Raw genomic sequence first — 19,927 nt, 5'->3', positions numbered from 1 at the left:
GGCGACGAGGGTCCCCCAGGCCTCGGTTCCACCAGAAGGCTCGGCAGGTCTGTGTCCCCGTGTCCCCTGGGGGCTTCCCGGGGTGGCAGGGAGCTGCTGTGCCCTGTCCTCACCCCTGCTGTGCCCTGTCCTCACCTCGATTAAAGGAAGCGGAGGTTGGGACAGCGCTGGGGAGGGCACAGGCGGGAGGAGAGGTGGGGTGAAGGTGGTGCTTGAATTTGGGGAGGGTTTAGTGGGGGGCTCTGGAAGCAAGTCTGGCTGTGGGTGAGTGTGTGCGTGCCAGGGAGGGTGACTGGGGATGCCAGCGTGCCAGGGAGGGTGACTGGGGATGCCAGCGTGCCAGGGAGTGTGTCAGGGGTGTGCTGAGATGGGTGAGCGTGCAGGACCGAGCCCGAGCCATGTCCGTGCCCTGCACTCGTGAGTGTTTGCACGGCTCGTGTGTGAGTCACAACCACGGCACCACGGGCACGAGTGAGGACCCAGGACCTCCAGGGCCACGGCCGGGCCGTGTCCCTCTGCACACCCCGTAACGGGACCCCCGAGCCCTGTAAAGCATCCCCGGGGTGCAGCCCCGTCCAAGGGACACCGGCAGCCCGGGAAGCGGCGCGGTCCCTCCTCCGCACACCCCAGAGCGGGTCCCGCCGCCTTCCCCGTCTCCCCTCTCGCTGCTTTCCCTCCCCAGAGCCCGGTTCGGTCCCAAACTCATCCCGGGCCGCCCCATCGAGGAGTCGCCGGCTCGGGACAGCCCCGGCCCCGCCGCTCCGCCGCTGATCGCCGCCCCCAGCTCCCCCTGAGGATGAGGAACCGACCGACACTGGCGGTGCTGCTCCTCCTGGCGCTGCCTCTCGCCCTCGCCCGCCGCGTCCCCGCCGTCCCCCCGGGCCCCGCGCAGGTACGGCCGTCGAGGGGGAGCGGGCGGGCGGATCCCGGATCCCCGGGAGCCCCCAGACCCCTTCTCACCGCTCTCACCCGCTTCCCTCCCGCAGGGGATGCCCGTCCCGGAGCCGCTGCCGTGGAGCGCCCGCGGCAGCCCCGGGGCCGCCGCCGCCGCCGCCGCCGCGCTGGAGCTGCTGCGGGAGGAGGGCGCCGGTGAGCGGCGTGGGGGGCTCGGGTGGGTGGGTGTCGGTCCCCCCGGTCCCCGCTCACCTTCTTCGGTCTCTTCCAGGTCCCCCCGCGGCGCCGCAGAAGAGTAAGTCCCGCCCGGTGCCGGCGCCGGTGCCGCCGCCGGTGCCGGTGCCGCTGACGGCCGGTCTCTCCGCAGGAGACATGCACGATTTCTTCGTGGGGCTCATGGGGAAGCGAGCGGCGGAGCCCGGGCGAGCGGCGGGGCGGGGGGGAGGCGGTCCAGCCCCCCGGTGCTCCCCGGGACCCCCCGCTCCCGGCGAGGCCCCGCTGCGGGCGGCCTGAGCCGCGGAACGAGCCCCCCACTCGCGGAGGGGCCCGGGCGGGGTCGTGCCCGGTGTCCCGGGGACGGCGGGACCGACTGCGGGAGCGTCCCGGGCGCCGGTCCCCATCGGGAGCCGCCGTGGGAGCCGCCGGGAGCGCGGCCGTTCTGCCCCACACGCGCGTGTCCGTGCCCCTGTGTACACCCGCTATACACCCACCCGTGTCCGCCCGGGACACCCGCAAACTGCGTCTCCGTGTCTTAGCTGCGCCTCCGGGACCCGCTCGGGACAGCCCACGGGGATGGGGATGAGGGAAAGAGCCCACGGGGGTGGGGATGAGCCCACGGGGGTGGGGATGAGCCCGCGGGGATGGGGATGAGCCCACGGGGGTGGGGATGAGCCCACGGGGGTGGGGATGAGCCCACGGGGATGAGGATGAGCCCACGGGGGTGGGGATGAGGGAAAGAGCCCACGGAGGGGGGGTGAGCCCACGGGGATGGGGATGAGCCCACGGGGTTGAGCTCACGGGGATGGGGATGAGCCCACGGGGATGAGCCCACGGGGATGGGGATGAGCCCACGGGGATGAGCCCACGGGGATGGGGATGAGCCCACGGAGATGGGGATGAGCCCACGCGGATGAGCCCACGGGGATGGGGATGAGCCCACCGGGATGAGCCCACGGAGATGGGGATGAGCCCACCGGGATGAGCCCACGGAGATGCGGATGAGCCCACAGGGGTGGGGATGAGCCCACGGGGATGGGGATGAGCCCGTGGGACCCGCGGGGCCGGGGCTCGGGCCACAGCGACCTGTCCCTTCCTCACAGTGACCTGTCCCTTCCCCGCAGTGACCTGTCCCTTCCCGAGAGCGACCTGTCCCTTCCCCACAGTGACCTGTCCCTTCCTCACAGCGACCTGTCCCTTCCTCACAGCAGCCTCCGTCACTGGAGAAGTGCCCGTGCCCCGTCCATGTCCCTTCCCGTGCCCCTGTCCATGTCCCTTCTTGTGTCCGCGTGTCTCTGCTCGTCCCAGTGTCCGTGACCGTGTCTCTTCCCGTGTCCCCGTGTCCCTTCCAGTGTCTGTGTCCATTATTGTGTCTGTGTGTCCCGTTCCATGTCCGTGCGTCCCTGTCCGTATGTGCCGTGTCCTTATGTCCTGCCTCGTGTCCGTGTGTCCCGCTCAATGTCCGTGTGTCCCATTCCATGTCCGTGTATCCCGCCCCGTGTCAGTGTGTCCCGTTCCATATCCGTGTGTCCCGTTCCATGTCCGTGTATCCCGCCCCGTGTCAGTGTGTCCCGTTCCGTGTCCGTGTGTCCCATTCCATGTCCGTGTGTCCCGTTCCGTCTCCGTGTGTCCCTTTCCGTGTCCGTGTGTCCCGTTCCGTATCTGTGTGTCCTGTTCCGTGTCCGTGTGTCCTGTTCCGTGTCCGTGTGTCCAGTTCCATGTCCGTGTGTCCCGTTCAATGTCCGTGTGTCCCATTCCATGTCTGTGTGTCCCGGTCCATGTCCGTGTGTCCCATTCCATGTCCGTGTGTCCCGCCCCGTGTCCGTGTGTCCCGCCCCGTGTCCGTGTGTCCCATGTCCCATTCCATGTCCGTGTGTCCCATTTTGTGTCCGTGTGTCCCTCCCCGTGTCCGTGTGTCCCATTCCATGTCCGTGTGTCCCTCCCCGTGCCCCTCTCTGGGTCCTCCGCGCCGCTCGGGGGCGCCGCCGCCCGCGGGTCCCGGAAGGCGGCGCGGGCCGGGGCGGGCGCGGGGCGGGTCGGCGCCTTTGTGTGAGCCGGGCCGGGATGGTGCGGGGCGCCGGGCGGGTAAGGAGCGACCCCCGCCCGCCACCCCCGGCCCCCGCAGGGCCCCCGCGCCGCCAGCCCCGCGCCGCCCCTCTCCTTCCCCCCTCCCCGGAGCCTCCCGCCGCCTTTCGTGGCTCCCCCCGGGCCCCCACTCCGCGGACCCCGCTGTTCTCCCCCCGTCTCCTCCCGTTTCTCCCGGAGCACTTTTGGGGCTCCCCCGGAGCCTCCTGCCCGCCCGTGCGCCCCTTCCCGCTGCCCCCCAGGCCCCCCATCCTCTCTCCCGCTCCTTTCCCATCCCCTTCTCAGCGATCCCCACGCCGCAGGAATTGCCCGGGTGCTTTTTGGGCTGGGCAGCGTTTGCCTTCCAAAGCCTTCCCTTCGTGCTCCTGCTCGCCCTCCCCAGCTGCCGGTGGTGTTTCCCCCATCCCTCCGCATCCCGGGGAGGACAGCCCGTCCTTTGGTCCTTTGGTTTTCCCCAAAAACCAAAGCTCCAGCCCCTTCCAAACTCCTGCTCTTTGCTGCCTTCTGGGCTCGCTGTTCCCCGTCTCAGGGAGGGGAAGGCAGGGAATCAGGAATAGGGGAATTAAGGATAGAGCTCCCTGGGTAAGTTCATAACATCCCAAGAGCTGTTGAGGCATCCCTGAGCAGGACAGGGTGACAAAGGCAGTGGGACAAGCTGGGAGGAGGACACGGGGGAATGGCCGGTGCTGCGGGACAGGGGTGGTGACAGCCCGGGAATCCGAGAGGTGCCACCGGCTCCGTTGGAGCGGACAAGAAATCCCAGGGGAATCCCCAAGAATGCAGAGAATCCCACCTGGGAGCCTGCAGTCTCCTTGTGGGTACAGGTGGAATCTGAAGTGAAGGAATGAGGTGGCTGCGGCTGGAGGAGACCTAGGGGTGAATTCAACTGAGCAAATTTAAATCCAGCCCGAGTGACATCTCTTTAGAGAGGAGCCTCATCCCCAGCTCAGGAAGAGGGGAACAGGCTCTGGTTGGGTCTCAGAGTCAGCAGCATCTCTGTTCCTGCCCCAAGAGCAGTGAGACCTTCAGGCTGCCTCTGAGAGTCAGGCTCTTTTTATTTTGACTTTGCTGCTTTGCACATCCAGCCTTTTGCTTTGCAAGTCAGTCTGTGAGGTGACAGGACAGGTTTAGTCCATCTCCAGCTGAGCTGCTGCTCCTTGGCTCCTCAGAAAGGTGAAAAATGGGAGGCATGACCAGAATGGTGTTGCTTTGGTTGTTAAATTACATTTTTTTTTGCGTTTCCCCTCTGCAGAGCCCCTTGCCCTGCCAGTTCCTGCTCCCGCCGCGGCTGAAAGCGTGAAGGCCGAGCCGACCAGCAGAAGGGACTCTTTAAGCAGCTGCTAAGATGGGCATGAGGATCAAACTGCACAGCACCAACCACCCCAACAACCTGCTGAAAGAACTCAACAAGTGCCGGCTCTCCGAGACCATGTGCGACGTCACCATCCTGGTGGGCTCCCGCTCCTTCGCCGCGCACAAGGCTGTGCTGGCCTGCGCCGCCGGCTACTTCCAGAACCTCTTCCTCAACACGGGGCTGGACGCTGCCAGGACCTACGTGGTGGATTTCATCACGCCGGCCAACTTTGAGAAGATCCTGAGCTTTGTGTACACCTCGGAGCTCTTCACCGACCTCATCAATGTGGGTGTTATCTATGAGGTGGCCGAGCGGCTGGGCATGGAGGACCTGCTGCAGGCTTGCCACTCCACTTTCCCCGACCTGGAGAGCTCGGTTATCACCAAGCAGCCTGCTCTGTCTGTGGGGGAAGGCCGGGCTGGGCTGAGCAGCACCTCCTCGGAGCAGAGCCACTCTTTGGGGGACATCCGGAGCGGCGCGGAGCACTTCGGCCCCGAGCGGAGTTACCTCCTGCACGGAGACGGCTACAAAGAGGATGAGAGGAATCCTGCAGGGGAGGCCAGCCAGGCTCTCCCCCTGATGCACCCACAGCAGCCTCCCAAGACAGAGCAGGAGGTGGATCCAGGGCAGTTCGCTCCGGTGGCGGGGCTGGGGGCTCAGCCAGGTGGGAATGTCGTGGTGCAGAGCACCGGCAGCTCCTGCCCTCCGTACAAAGCCCAGAGCAACGGAGACTACGGCAAGGGCGGCTTCTTCCCCGCTGATCCCTCCCTGGATGTGTCCACGGGGAGCAATTCCTGCCCCAGCAACAGCGACCACTCCAAAGAGCAGGGCTTTGAGCAGATGGACGAGCTGCAGCTGGAGGATTTGGGAGAGGCCGAGCTGCATTTTGAGGATGCTGGAGAAGAGCTGGTCCCGTCCGAGGAGGTGATTGAGCTGAGCGATGACAGCGAGGAGGAGCTGGCCTTCGAGAGCGACGGCCGGGACAGCAAGGCCATGCCCTGCCAGGTGTGCAAGAAGGTTCTGGAGCCCAACATCCAGCTGATCCGCCAGCACGCCAGGGACCACGTGGACCTGCTGACGGGGAACTGCAAAGTCTGCGAGACCCACTTCCAGGACCGCAACTCCAGGGTCACTCACGTGCTGTCCCACATCGGCATCTTCCTCTTCTCCTGCGACATGTGCGAGACCAAGTTCTTCACGCAGTGGCAGCTGACGCTGCACCGGCGGGACGGGGTCTTCGACAACAACGTCATTGTCCACCCCAGTGACCCTCTGCCGGGGAAGGTGGCTGTTTTTGGGGGAGGGCCCGGCCCCGAGCTGGCCTGCGCCGCCTGCGGGAAGCCCTTGGCCAAAGATTTCCACACGGTGCGGAACCACCTGCTGGAGCACGTGAACCTGAAGAGCCAAACGTGCGGCGTGTGCGACCAGCGGCACCTGAGCCTGTGCAGCCTCCTGTGGCACGCCCTGTCCCACCTGGGCGTCTCCGTCTTCTCGTGCTCCGTGTGCTCCAGCAGCTTCGTGGACCGGCAGCTCCTGGAGAAGCACCTGGCCGTGCACCAGCACGCAGAGGAGGCTCTTTTCCAGTGCCACTTCTGCAGCCAGAGCTTCAAGCTGGAGGCCGCCTACCGCTACCACGTCAGCCAGCACAAATGTGGGGGCACCCTGGACATCCGTGCAGGTTTTGGGGAGCGCCTGCAGCCGCCGGGGCCGCCCAAGAGGAAACTCCCCGAGGAATTCCTGAGCGAGGAGCTGGCGCTGCAGAGCCAAGCAGGCAACAGCAAATACAGCTGCAAGGTGTGTGGCAAAAGGTTTGCTCACACCAGCGAGTTCAACTACCACCGGCGCATCCACACGGGCGAGAAGCCGTACCAGTGCAAGGTGTGCCACAAATTCTTCCGTGGGCGTTCCACCATCAAGTGTCACCTGCGGACGCACTCGGGAGCCCTCATGTATCGCTGCACGGTGTGTGGCCACTACAGCTCCACGCTCAACCTGATGAGCAAGCACATAGGTGTGCACAAGGGCAGCCTGCCGCCAGATTTCACCATCGAGCAGACTTTCATGTACATCATCCATTCCAAAGAGGCTGAGAAAAACGCCGAGAGCTGATGCCGGGCGCTGGAGAAGCAGGCGGGCGTTAACGGCGGAGGAGAACAACAAAAAAAAAAGGAGAAAGAAAAGAAAAAAGAAGTTGTTTCGTTTTATTTAATGGTCAGGCGTCATGGATGGAATTCTTTTTTGGTTTTGGTTTAATTTTGTTTGGTTGGTTTTTTGGGTTTTTTTTGGGAGAGCCTTCCTAGGGGCTTTTTAGAGTGGTGGCGTTGTACAAATTAACAGCACGTGAGGTACATCACTGTTTCAAGGAGTCTGTCGTGTTTACTTACCTCTGGTCCTGTTAGAGGCCATCGAGTTCTGTGCTTATAGCATTTCTCACTAGTTTTTTGAGCCTAGATTCTATTTTTTCTTTTTTTCGAACCTTTTAGCCCACTTGACCAGGCTAACCCTGAGCTTGTCCACAAACTGATGCTGCTAAGATTTTCACACTTGACCTCAGTGGAGAGGGACAGAGCCAGAGCAGGTGCTGGACTCGAAGGAAAGGAACAAAAGAGGAAGAAAAAAGGATTAATAATAATAAAAAAAAGACATTCTGGGCATCCCTGGTGTTCTGCTGCTACTGCCAGGAGATGAGCAAAGCGTGCTCTGGGATTGCTGCGTTGCTGGGGAGAGGAGCAGGAAGCACCTGAGTGTGTAAACAAGAAGGAATCCCAGCAGGAAACCGGGAGCAGAGGATTCACAGATTCCCAGGCCGTGTTTTCCCTGCTGTGGCTGGGACTCTGTCACGCCCTGAGAGCTGGAGGAGGAGGAGATGAAGGAGCCGCACGAGCACGGGGATCTCCCGCAGGACTGGAGAGGGAGGGGAGCAGTCTGTGCTCACTAGAGGTGATTTGTGGTGGTCACAGAGAGCCAGGAGTCTCCTGGCTCTGCTCCCTGAGTCAGGATGGAGCTGTTGCCTTAACTCCCTGGGAGGAGGAGGGACCCTTCTCCTGCCAAGGGGGTCCCTCTCCCACGCCCTGCATCGCCACGGCCTGGACGTGTCCTGTGGCAAATGTGTGTGGTTGGAGTGATGTGAGTTTGTTCATGGAGCCACGGCGATGGTTTGGCCTCTCTGGGCACTTCTGGGGTCTCCCCTGGGGGTGGGGGCTCCCCTGGATGTGGGGGACTCCCCTGGTTGTGGGGGGCTCCCCTGGGTGTGGGGTCTCCCCTGGGTGTGGGGGTCTCCCCTGGTTGTGGGGGTCTCCCTGGGTGTGGGGACTCCCCTGGGTGTGGGGAGCTCCCTGGGTGTGGGGGCTGCCCTGGGTGTGGGGGTCTCCCCTGGTTGTGGGGGTCTCCCTGGGTGTGGGGGGCTCCCCTGGGTGTGGGGGTTCCCCTGGGTGTGGGGGACTCTCCTGGGGGTCTCCCCTGGGTGTGGGGGTCTCCCCTGGGTGTGGGGGTCTCCCCTGGTTTTGGGGGTCTCCTGGGTGTGGGGGACTCCCGTGGTTGTGGGGTCTCCCTGGTTGTGGGGTCTCCCCTGGGTGTGGGGGGCTGTCCTGGGTGTGGGGACTCCCCTGGGTGTGGGGGACTCCTGGTTTTGGGGGTCTCCCCTGGTTTTGGGGGGCTCCCCTGGGCATGGGGGGCTCTCCCCCTCTACATTTCAGTGCCCCTTGGTGCAGGAGCCTCTTGTGGGCATGGGGAGCTCTCCTGGGCACGTGCCAGGCTCTCCTTGGCACAGGGAGCTCTGCTGGGCACAGAGATCTCTCTTTGCCCTGTGCCAGCTCCACCTCAGCACGGGGGTCTCTCCTGGCCACTCCTGGGGTCTCTCCTGGCCACTCCTGGGGTCTCTCCTGGCCACTCCTGGGGGCTCTCCTGGCCACTCCTGGGGTCTCTCCTGGCCACTCCTGGGGTCTCTCCTGGCCACTCTTGGGGGTCTCTCCTGGCCACTCCTGGGGTCTCTCCTGGCCACTCTTGGGGGTCTCTCCTGGCCACTCCTGGGGTCTCTCCTGGCCACTCCTGGGGTCTCTCCTGGCCACTCTTGGGGGTCTCTCCTGGCCACTCTTGGGGGTCTCTCCTGGCCACTCCTGGGGTCTCTCCTGGCCACTCCTAGGGGGTCTCTCCTGGCCATTCCTGGGGTCTCTCCTGGCCACTCCTGGGGGGCTCTCCTGGCCACTCCTGGGGTCTCTCCTGGCCACTCCTGGGGGGCTCTCCTGGCCACTCCTGGGGGGCTCTCCTGGCCACTCCTGGGGGGCTCTCCTGACCACTCCTGGGGTCTCTCCTGGCCACTTTTGGGGGTCTCTCCTGACCACTCCTGGGGTCTCTCCTGGCCACTTTTGGGGGTCTCTCCTGGCCACTCCTGGGGTCTCTCCTGGCCACTCCTGGGGAGCTCTCCTGGCCACTCCTGGGGGGTCTCTCCTGGCCACTCTTGGGGGTCTCTCCTGGCCACTCCTAGGGGGTCTCTCCTGGCCACTCCTGGGGGTCTCTCCTGGCCACTCTTGGGGTCTCTCCTGGCCACTCCTGGGGTCTCTCCTGGCCACTCCTAGGGGGTCTCTCCTGGCCACTCCTGGGGGGCTCTCCTGGCCACTCCTGGGGTCTCTCCTGGCCACTCCTGGGGGCTCTCCTGGCCACTCTTGGGGTCTCTCCTGGCCACTCCTGGGGGTCTCTCCTGGCCACTCCTGGGGTCTCTCCTGGCCACTCCTGGGGTCTCTCCTGGCCATTCCTGGGGGGCTCTCCTGGCCACTCCTGGGGTCTCTCCTGGCCACTCCTGGGGTCTCTCCTGGCCACTCTTGGGGGTCTCTCCTGGCCACTCTTGGGGGTCTCTCCTGGCCACTCCTGGGGTCTCTCCTGGCCACTCCTGGGGTCTCTCCTGGCCACTCCTGGGGGCTCTCCTGGCCACTCCTGGGGTCTCTCCTGGCCACTCCTAGGGGGTCTCTCCTGGCCACTCCTGGGGTCTCTCCTGGCCACTCCTGGGGTCTCTCCTGGCCACCCCAGTGAGATCAACTGGTGCCAGAACCATTAACACTGGGAAGGGCGTGGATTATCTTCTCCCCGTGTCACCCTGCAGTGGGGCAGAAGTGGGGAGGAGCAGGAACACCCAAGCTGGGACTGCCCTCGGGTAACTCAATTCTACCTCACAAACATGGAAGTGCTCGGGGCTGGGCGGCCGTGGATCGGCTCCTGCGCTTCTGTCAAGTTTTGCTGTTACTAAACTGAACTAAACTAAACTAAACTAAACTAAACTAAAAACTAGTGATTTGCAAGCCCTGGAAACTCACACCTGGGAAGGGCCACCTGGGAAGGGCCACCCGGGAAGGGCCACCCAGGAAGGGCCACCCTGCATTGGGGGCTGGACTCGGAGAGCTCAGAGCACCCAGGGGTCTCTCCTGCAGCTCCGCCGTGGCCTTGGGCAAGTCACTTCACCTCTTTGCCTCAGTTTCCTCATCTGTAAAATGAGGGTGGTACCTCCCGTGGTACCGACCTACCTCCGGCAGCGGGGAGGGTGCCTGGAGCTTGGCTTTGGACAGGGGGAGGCACCAGAGCCAAGGACAGCCCTGGGTTGGCCTGGCTGCTCAGCTCTGAGTTCTGAACCGTGGCCTCGTGGTCTCTGTTGAGCTGTGATAGGTTTAATGACAAAAAGGATAATTTTGGGAATGCCCTGGGCTGGCCTGGCTGCTGCAGCTCTGAGTTTTGAACCGTGGCCTCGTGGTCTCTGTGTTGAGCTGTGATAGGTTTTTTGACAAAAAGGATAATTTTGGGAATGCCCTGGCTGCTGCAGCTCTGAGTTCTAAACTGTGGCCTCGTGGTCTCTGTGTTGAGCTGTGATAGGTTTAATGACAAAAAGGATAATTTTGGGAATGCCCTGGGTTGGCCTGGCTGCTCAGCTCTGAGTTCTAAACTGTGGCCTCGTGGTCTCTGTGTTGAGCTGTGATAGGTTTGAGGACAGAAATGGTAATTTTGGGAACGCCGTGGTGCTCTGGGAGGTGTGGGGGCTCCTCTGAGCTGCTCTCTGGGTTCTGGGGTTTCTGTCATGGAATTTGGGGGTGGATGAGGCTGGAAGGGACCATTGGGGTCACCCAGTCCCACCCCCTGCTCGTCCCCTCGGGCACAGAGCTCAGGGCTGGTGACAGACTGGGGACAGGGGTGGACACGACCTGCGCTGCTCTGGAGGTGGCTGTGAAGGGTGTGAGGGACAGACAAGGCTGGGAGAGCCTTGAGACCCTCCTGGAATGTTCTAGAAGCCCTTCAGGGAGGGTCTGGATCCACAGATCTCACAAAGCTGAAAAGCAAAAGCCTTTTGTGCACGTAAACCAAAAAGAGACGTTTTTACACCGAAACACCAACAGGCTCAGCCAGCTCCTGGCCCAGGGGGAGGAAAGGAGGAGCCCCCTGCTTGCTGCTGCCTCTGATCCAGGGAATTTCTGTTTGCCTGGGTTAAAATGGAATAATTCCCACGTGGAACATCCCGAAATCAGCAGTGGAGGGGCTGCAGGGATGGGTCTGAACCTGCTGCTGCTAAATCCTGGGGGGCGATTCCCAGAGGGGTCAGAGACCCCTGAGTGCTGCCCCCCAGGAGGGTCCTGGGTGTCCCCAAGCCTTCAGGAGGTGACAGGGATGTCACCCCTGTCCCCGTGTCCTGCCTGGGAGCTCCAGTTCAGTGCTGGGAGAGCCAGAGCAGCTCCATGCTGGATTTTGTTCCCTCTCCACCACCATGGACAAACCTGGCTCTCCCCTGTCCCCACTGCCCCTGGTGGCCTTGGGGACACCCAGGTACCTCTCCTGAGGTGTCTGCAAAGCGCTTTGGGGTCCTGGGGTGGCAGAGGGAAAACTCTGGCAGCGTCCAGGTCACGGAGCCTCCCGGGGAGCCTGGACAGGGAATTCAGGCTCACTCCCACCCCCAACACAAAATCCATTTTCTCTCTTCTCAGTAGATTCCAGGTCTCTCATCAGAATAATTGAGCAGAAGAATTAAAAACAAGAGTTGAATTTGCTGTCTAACCTTTTTGTTAAGTTAATCGTAGGTACTGACCTCCTGCTATTTAAGTGTTTACTATCTATTTGCTGTAAAGTTTTGTATATTTTGTAAACTTTCCCCCCACTCCCCCAAATCGTAGATGTCTAAAATCGTTGTACATCGGGTTCTTTTCTACTCCATTGTTCAGCACAAAGTGTGTTTTTTATTTAGAATAATAAAATGGAAAACATTGGCCTCTTGTAGCTGCTTTTTTATAAAATGTGTTGCTCCCAGGAATGCTTGGGAAGAACCCTGTGTCATAAACAATATCTCAAATATCCATATAAATATCTCATTTGAAAGGGGATCTTGTCAATCCATAAAAATATCTCAGATATTTGTATAAATGTCTCATTTAAGAGGGGGTCTTGCCAATCCATAAAAAAATCTCAGATATCTGTATAAATATCTCATTTGAAAGGGATCTTGTCAGTCCATGAAAGTATCTCAGATATCTGTATAAATGTCTCATTTGAAAGGGGATCTCATCAATCCATAAAAATATCTCAGGTATTTGTATAAATGTCTCATTTGAGAGGGGATCTTGTCAATCCATAAAAATATCTGATATCCATATAAATGTCTCATTTAAGAGGGGGTCTTGCCAATCCATAAAAATATCTCAGATATTTGTATAAATGTCTCATTTAAGAGGGGGTCTTGTCAATCCATAAAAATATCTCAGATATCTGTATAAATATATTATTTGAGAGGTGATCTTGCCAATCCATAAAAATATCTCAGATATCTGTATAAATATATTATTTGAGAGGTGATCTTGCCAATCCATAAAAATATCTCAGATATTTGTATAAATATCTCATTTGAGAGGGGATCTTGCCAATCCATAAAAATATCTCAGATATCCATATAAATATCTCATTTAAGAGGGGATCTCATCAATCCATAAAAAAACTCAGATATTTGTATAAATATCTCATTTAAGAGGGGATCTCATCAATCCATAAAAAAACTCAGATATCCATATAAATATCTCATTTAAGAGAGGATCTCATCAATCCATGGCAATTCCTCAAAGCCAAGAGGATTTTTCAGTGGTGTGACAGGACAAGGAGCAATAAATGGCCATAAATTAAACCTTGAGAAGTTCCACCTCAACACAAGGAAGAACCTCCCATGGAGGTGGCAGAACACCCAGGTCACCACATTTATTTGAGTTTATTTGAGGCCTCTCTGGCCCTAAGGTCTACGGACAAAAGTACAAAGAAATGAAGACAGTTAAAAATTAAGTTTATTAGGTGAAATACCGAATTTTACATGCTTAAGTATCTTGAATATATTTTTGCCCCAGTGAGTGGCTGGTTGTGTGTTTATCATCCATTTCTTCGTTGGAAACGGGAGGGAATTAGCAAAGGGAAGCTCAGGGAGGGTTTGGGATCAGCGATTGAAGGTGGTGGGGTCCTTTGGGTGCAGATTTCAGCTCGGGGGTCTCACAGCCCCTGGGGTTCTGCACTCAGAGCTGGGAGGAGCAGAGGAAGGGGAATGTCCTGAGCTGCTGCCCTGAACGGGGAATTTTGAGGAGGGGGCTGGAGCCTTGCCAGAGTTTCTAAGATGGATTTGGATTGTCCCCTCTGTGCTCAGTACAGAGGAACACCCCTGCAGAAGGAACCCTGAGGTATTTAGGGTTTTACCCCATCCAGGACCCCTGGAACTGGCAGGGTTTTCCCAGCCAGCCCCACGATAACCCCGCATCCTCCTCAACCCCTGGTCCTGGGCTTCTCCCGGGACATCCTGCTCCCACCCCCTGTGCCAGCATCCTGTCCCCAGAACTGCTTATGCTTTGTTTTTTTCACGATGTCTTCCTCGAGCAGCTCAAGGCCTTTGGGAGATTTATGGGCTCTGTCACCTTCCCCTGCTGAGGGCTCGACCTGCAGCACGTGATGAGATAAAGATCCAGACAAGGATGAACTTTCTCCGGATGCTTCAGTTCCTCACTCAGCACCAGCCCAGCCCGTGCTCCAGCTCCGAGGTTTTCTCCACGTGCCTCTGCTCCCACAGGGACTTTGGAGGAAGGGGAAGGGTTGTTGGACCCTGGTGGAGTTGAGAAATGCACCCATAAAAATAAAAACCTGCCAGGGGATGCTCCAGAGGAGGCTGGAGTTAATGGGGGATCCAAAGTCTGTCTGGAGCTGCCTTTCCCGGTCAAACCCAGTTTAGTCATCGCTAATTTACCACTGGTTTGCAAAATTGCTCTGAAGGAGAGGCTGATCTCAAATCCAAATTGTTCCTCCCCTCAGGTCTGTGCCCTGCTCAGCCCTTTGGGCCGCTTCACCTTCATCTCTCAAAAATCAAAAATCAGGTTCTGGACACGGAGAGGGGAGGTTTGTTCCATTCCAGAGGGAGGATTCCTCCTCTCCAGTTCAGGATGGCTCTCACCAGGCAGTGCCGTGCTCGGGGACAGTTTGGGGATGCAGGAACAGCCGTGAGGGGCAGATGGTGCCCTCCAACCCCACAGCTTGGGGCAGGATGGGGATCTGCTCTCGGGGCTGGGTTGTGTCAGACACTGAGTGCAGTAACAGCCTTTATTATTGCCAGGGTTTCACTCATCAAACAGGGAATAAAATTTTCTCTTCTCCTTTCTTTATGTTGGACACAGAGGCAAGATGTGCATAACTCCCAGCTCTCCTCAAACCTGCCACGGGAGGTGCCCAGCCAAAAACGGCTGTGCCCAAGCAAACTGTGCCCTCAGCAAGAGGAAAAAAACAGTCCCACTGTCCCCAGGGAGCCACCACGACGGAGACTGGGAGAGTCCAACCCCCTTAGACTGCAGGGCTGTTGTCCTTGGCGATGACTATGGAGTGCTGCGTGCTGGAGGAGGAATTCCCAGCGCCCTTCTGCTCCTTCGGGATGTACTTGACCACGGCAGAGATGAGTTTGCTGCGGAAGCTCTTGCTGAGGAAGTTGTAGAGGATGGGGTTGACGACGCAGTGCAGCAGCGTGAAGCAGTCGATGATATCGTAGAAGAAGTAGAGGAGGTGGGCGAAGGTGCAGTGCAGGATGATGTGGTTGCCCTCCAGGGTGAGCAGCGTCAGCACCACGTGGAAGGGCAGCCAGCTGAGCAGGAAAACCCCGACGTAGGCGTAGATGAGCAGGCAGTGCTTGCGGCTCTCCGGCTTGGCGCGCCGCACGAACCGCGCCGTCAGCACGTTGAACACCGCGATGACCGGGAAGGGGATGAGGAAGCCCACGGTGGTGGTGGCCAGGCTGACCGCCAGAGCCCACTCGTCGTAAGTCTCAAAAGGGGCCATGAAAATGCAGAGGGGCTCCCCAGTGTTGACCAGTTGCATGTGAGCCACCTCCAGCACGGGGATGGCGGCGGCCAGCAGCCAGCTGCAGGCGCAGACGGCGCGGCGAGCGCGGTGCTGGTGCCGCTGCCAGAAGAGGGAGGAGCTGGTCAGGGTCACGTAGCGATCCACGCTCAGGCAGGTGAGGAAGAAGATGCTGGCGTACATGTTGGCGAAGTAGAAGTAGTGGGTGAAGCGGCAGAGGAAGCTGCCCCAGAGCCAGGTGTAATCCAGCATCACCTCCAGCATCCAGACGGGCAGCGAGAGCAGCACCCCGAGGTCGGCGATGGCCATGTTGAGGATGTAGAGGTTGACCAAGCTCTTGTGGCCCCGCGTCTGCCAGTTGACCCAGATGACCAGGAGGTTCTCCACCAAGCCCACCACGAAGATGACCAGGTAGAGGATGAAGAGAAACACCCGCTTGACGTTCTCGTCCAGGCTGAACTCGCAGTAGGTGTAGGTGTGGTTCAGGAGGTAGAACAGCTCGGACCAGTTGTGGTAGTCCCCGTACTCGCTGGGGACACTGTGGGTCTCCACGGGGGCAGTGGTCACCTCGGCCATCCTGGTGGCTGCAGAGAAAGGGAGAGCGCTGAGCTGAGTGCCTGAAACACAGAGCTCTTGTGCAGGGCTCAAAAAGATCCTTCTGGGGGCTCCTAATCCAATTTTTACTCCCCTGGTGACTCCCTACATCAACCCTCAAGAGATGCTGCGTTCGCCCAGGTGATCCCCTCAGATCCCGGGATAAATGCCAGCCACAAACGACATCACCACAGTGGTGGCAGTTCCCTGTCCCAGAGGCTGGCCTGGGACACAGGCAGGTGCTGGTGACTGTCCCAGAGATTCACCTGAAAGCTCCCTCGGGGTGTGGTCGCCCCCCAGCCGCCCTCTGATGACTCTGCCGGGAGCCATCGGGACGCCGGAGTAGGTGAGAAAATTATAAATTTCAGGGAAATGCAGTTGACCCGAGCATCCTCTTATTGCCCCAAGTGAGAGCTCCGATCCCGGCACAGCTGCATCCGCACAGCCGAGACGCTGCTGGAAGCGTTCAGGAGCAGCTCTTCCCTTGGGAATTCATTCCAGAGGGGTCTTCCCGCTTTTCTTGGAGCCTGGCAAACCAGGATGAAGCCACAGCCAAGTGTCCCCCTCGAAAGTCACCCCTGTGGCACCCAGGCTGGCACCCACCAGCCCCAAAACTGTGGGTCTGATATTTCTGAGATTTTAGCCTGCCAGCAGCTGCTAACTTTTTTTTTTCCCAATGGAAAATTTCTCCAGAAAAATCTTTTTCTCAAAACAATCTCGGCAAACAACTGTCCTTTCTCAAAACAAGCTTTCTCCAGGTGGTGTTTTGCCTTTCTACTTCTAAAAGAAAATATTTTAGCTGTTTCTCCGGTTTAACCAATGGAATTAGAGAGGTGTCATTCCTACTCACCAATCACGTTAAGTCTGTATCAGAACACCTTATAAAAAGTAATAAGAATTAGAGAAATAAAGCTTTTCCTATTTGTTTTCTGAAATATTTGGGGTCTCCCATCTTTTTTCGTGTCCTACAGCGACACAAAACCAGGGGGAGGCTGGACCTGCTGCCCCCAGAGCCCCTGAACCTCCCGTCCTCGCTGCGCTGCAGGTCCTGAAAGGTCGCTGGGGCTGAGGACAGACGGATGGAAGACAGGACAGATGGACAGGAGGGGGGAGAGATGGACAGGAGAAGGGACAGAGAGACAGGAGAGGGGACAGACGGATGGTAAAAGGGACAGACGGACAGGAGAAGGGACAGAGAGACAGGAGAGGGGACAGACAGATGGTAAAGGGGACAGACGGACGGGAGAAGGGACAGAGAGACAGGAGAGGGGACAGATAGATGGTAAAGGGGACAGGCGGACAGGACCAGGGACAGACAAACGGGAGAAGGGACGGACAGACGGGAGAGGGGACAGATGGATGGTAAAGGGGGACAGATGGATGATAAAGGGGACAGACGGACAGAAGGAGGGACAGGCGGACAGGACCAGGGACAGACAAACGGGAGAAGGGACGGACAGACTGGAGAGGGGACAGATGGATGGTAAAGGGGACAGACGGATGGGAGAGGGGACAGACGGATGGGAGAGGGGACAGACGGAGGGTAAAGGGGGACAGATGGATGATAAAGGGGACAGATGGACAGGAGAAGGGACAGGCGGACAGGAGAAGGGACAGACAAACAGGAGAGGGGACAGACGGATGATAAAGGGGACAGATGGACAGGAGAAGGGACAGGCGGACAGGACCAGGGACAGACAAACAGGAGAGGGGATGGACGGACGGGAGAGGGGACAGACGGATGGTAAAGGGGACAGGCGGATGGGAGAGGGGACAGACGGATGGTAAAGGGGACAGACGGACAGAAGGAGGGACAGGCGGACAGGACCAGGGACAGACAAACGGGAGAAGGGACGGACAGACGGGAGAGGGGACAGATGGATGGTAAAGGGGACAGACGGATGGGAGAGGGGACAGACGGACAGGACCAGGGACAGACAAACAGGAGAAGGGATGGACGGACGGGAGAGGGGACAGACGGATGGGAGAGGGGACAGACGGATGGTAAAGGGGACAGGCGGACAGGAGAAGGGACAGGCGGACAGGAGAAGGGACAGACAAACAGGAGAAGGGACAGACAAACAGGAGAAGGGACGGACAGACGGGAGAGGGGACAGACGGATGGTAAAGGGGACAGACGGACAGCAGAAGGGACACGAGGGAGGAGGGACGGCCCGGGCTCACCGGAGGCTGCGGGGGGCTGCTCGGGAGCGGGGGGATCCTCTCGGCTCGGCGGCTCAGGCGCCTCTGGGCGCGGAGCGCGGGTGGCCTTGGTGGCCGCTGGCCGGGCAGGAAATGACCGTGGTGCAACATCCTGAGACAGCCCAGCTCAGGGACATTTCCCTGCATTTCCAGCGCCGGGATTCGCCTCCAGTTTGATTTTGTGGCGGGGTAGGGACGGGACACCTGCGGGGAGGCCCCGGGCAGGTGTCGGTGTGGGAGCCGCAGGTGCCTGGGGATGGAGGAGGGTCCCCGAGGCTTCCTGAGTGTCCCCTTCATTGTCACCTCAGACTCACAGATCCTGCCTGGATCCCTCTGTAGGGAAAACAAATCCCGGGAAATTTATCTGGGAATCCTGAGGGGTTTGGGGTGGGTTATAACAAAGGTGCCAAAACTCTCCCTGATGCCACCTCAATACCAGGATGAGCTCGGGGTTCTTTTCGTGGCCGGGGGGGGTGAGTGAAGGGCTGAAAACTGAACTCTCTTCCCGGGCAGCGCTCCCGGAGGAGCCGATGGCAGATGGATGTCGCCCGAGCAGCACCTTTGGCCAGGCAGCAATTAATCACATTAATTGCCCCGCGGCCCGGCAGGGGAAGCGCGGGGCTCAAGCCTTGCCCCGGCTCTGGGGAAGGGGCTGATAGGCAGAAAAATCTGCATGGGGCTGCAAGTCCTGGAAAACAATTGCAGGAAATCTCCTTTTTTTTTCCAACTCAGCCAAGACTGCGGGATCAACAATCGGCTCGGAAGGAAGGCCCGGGGAGCGGGGAAGCTCCAGGGCGCTGATAAAGTCGGGGCTCGCAACAACAAACCCGGCGCTGGTGACCCCGAGTGCGGGTACCAACCTCGGCAGGAGCGGCTTCCAAACAGGAACTCGGCAGCTCCGTGCTGGCCCCGGGCATATTTTGGCTCAGTTGGTCTCAAGGTTATTTTCCCTGAGATTCTCCTCGGGGTTGCTGTTCCCCGAGGTAATCAGGTTTTTCGTCATAATAAGGTTTTTTGTCTTCTCTTTGCCCTGAGTGTTTCACACCAGAGGTAGAGACGACAAGCTGAGTCCCCAGTGCACATTTCCAAGGTTGTTTATTCTTCATTATCTCAGTTCTTTCTCAGCTCTGCAGGGCATCCCCAGCAGAGCAGGACTGGGTGGGTCAGAGAGCCCCACACCTTATGTACCCCTGACCCAACCACCATCCAAAATGAACTTTTTATTTACAAAATTGTACCAATACCTACTACCTATGCTAACATGTCATTTCTACTCTAAACCAATCTCTAAAACCCAACTCAGCAGAAAATGGGGGACGAGAGCAAGAACAAGGAGCACAGGGGCCACTCCCCAATTCCTCCATCTTGCCTCTTCAGCCCCATATACTGAGAATCCTAAATTCTACATTTACATTCTATGATAAACTAAATACTGCTTATTTTGAATTCTCCCAGCTTGTGATTCTTCACACACTGTGGGCATTCACTGCCATGGCAGGGATCAGAGGCAGTGCCCTCCTGGGCTCTGTGTGAGGCTGCCTGAGCCCCTTGGACAGACCCCAGACCCCCTGTCCGGTCTCCAAACCCTCCAGGGTGGCCAGAGGGATGTTCTAGGCTCCAACAAGTCGGGGTTGTGGAGGGGGTGAGGGGTCGCTCTGCCGCCGAGGGGCTGGGGGGCTTTGCCCCACCCGAGGGGAAGCAAAGCTCTGCTGGTGCTGTTGAACAGCTCAGGGAATTTCCACGCCGAGCTCTGGGGCTGGGCAGGATTTGGGAGGCGTCAAGGGTCGTGCAGGGGCTGTGGATCCTGGTGGGAACAGCGAGGTCTGCGAGCCCTTGGTTGTATTTCCAAGCCAGCCGAGCCGCGGGGTTGGGACAGGCTCAGCCCTTTCTGCCCATCCCTGCGGCGCCCCGAAGCTCTCAGCACCCCAAATGTGTGCCCGGGAGCCCTCAGCCTCCCTCGGGGGCTGGAGGGGTGGGCTCCAGGCCGGGGGGCTGCATTTCTCCCGCTCCTCCCCCGCCGGGCCGGGATGCTGCCGGAGGGATGCGGGCTCAGGTGTGCCCGGGCAGGTACGGCCAAGGCAGCGGCTCCCGGGGCTTGGCACGCCCCATCCCCGCCCCGAACGCGACCTGCGGGGGCTGCCGCGGCCGTTTCGCTTTCTAAGCCAAATAAAACACTCCGGAGAAGCTTCCTTGGCTGGGGAAGCGGCTCGGCGAGCTGAAGGCAGCTTGTGCAAGATCCCGGCTCCTCCT

At 59.3% G+C, this 19,927-nt stretch overlaps 4 protein-coding genes across 4 annotated transcripts; 3 read left to right on the top strand and 1 right to left on the bottom strand.

Annotated features, from left to right (window-relative positions):
* Positions 1-796: 796 nt before the first annotated feature.
* On the top strand, positions 797-1,654 carry TAC3 (tachykinin precursor 3). The gene is made up of 4 exons (XM_063425145.1): positions 797-892; positions 987-1,089; positions 1,166-1,189; positions 1,262-1,654. Exons 1-4 carry the CDS (start codon positions 797-799, stop codon positions 1,405-1,407), a joined length of 369 nt encoding a protein of 122 aa, XP_063281215.1. The 3' UTR covers positions 1,408-1,654.
* A 1,462-nt stretch (positions 1,655-3,116) lies between these two features.
* On the top strand, positions 3,117-7,777 carry ZBTB39 (zinc finger and BTB domain containing 39). The gene is made up of 2 exons (XM_063425117.1): positions 3,117-3,195; positions 4,448-7,777. The coding sequence occupies exon 2, from the start codon at positions 4,541-4,543 to the stop codon at positions 6,656-6,658; it is 2,118 nt and encodes a 705-aa protein (XP_063281187.1). The 5' UTR covers positions 3,117-3,195; positions 4,448-4,540; the 3' UTR covers positions 6,659-7,777.
* Positions 7,778-9,524: 1,747 nt separating this feature from the next.
* LOC134565526 (uncharacterized) lies at positions 9,525-11,784 on the top strand. The gene is made up of 2 exons (XM_063425136.1): positions 9,525-10,308; positions 10,512-11,784. Exon 2 carries the CDS (start codon positions 10,526-10,528, stop codon positions 11,534-11,536), a length of 1,011 nt encoding a protein of 336 aa, XP_063281206.1. The 5' UTR covers positions 9,525-10,308; positions 10,512-10,525; the 3' UTR covers positions 11,537-11,784.
* Positions 11,785-12,785: 1,001 nt separating this feature from the next.
* Positions 12,786-16,371, bottom strand: GPR182 (G protein-coupled receptor 182). Its single transcript, XM_063425134.1, has one exon. The coding sequence runs from the start codon at positions 15,455-15,457 to the stop codon at positions 14,372-14,374; it is 1,086 nt and encodes a 361-aa protein (XP_063281204.1). The 5' UTR covers positions 15,458-16,371; the 3' UTR covers positions 12,786-14,371.
* Between the last annotated feature and the right edge of the window lie 3,556 nt (positions 16,372-19,927).

This window comes from Prinia subflava, unplaced genomic scaffold (genome assembly GCF_021018805.1).
Source record: "Prinia subflava isolate CZ2003 ecotype Zambia unplaced genomic scaffold, Cam_Psub_1.2 scaffold_53_NEW, whole genome shotgun sequence".
NCBI lineage: Eukaryota > Metazoa > Chordata > Aves > Passeriformes > Cisticolidae > Prinia > Prinia subflava.
This window is presented reverse-complemented; position numbering and strand designations above follow the sequence as displayed.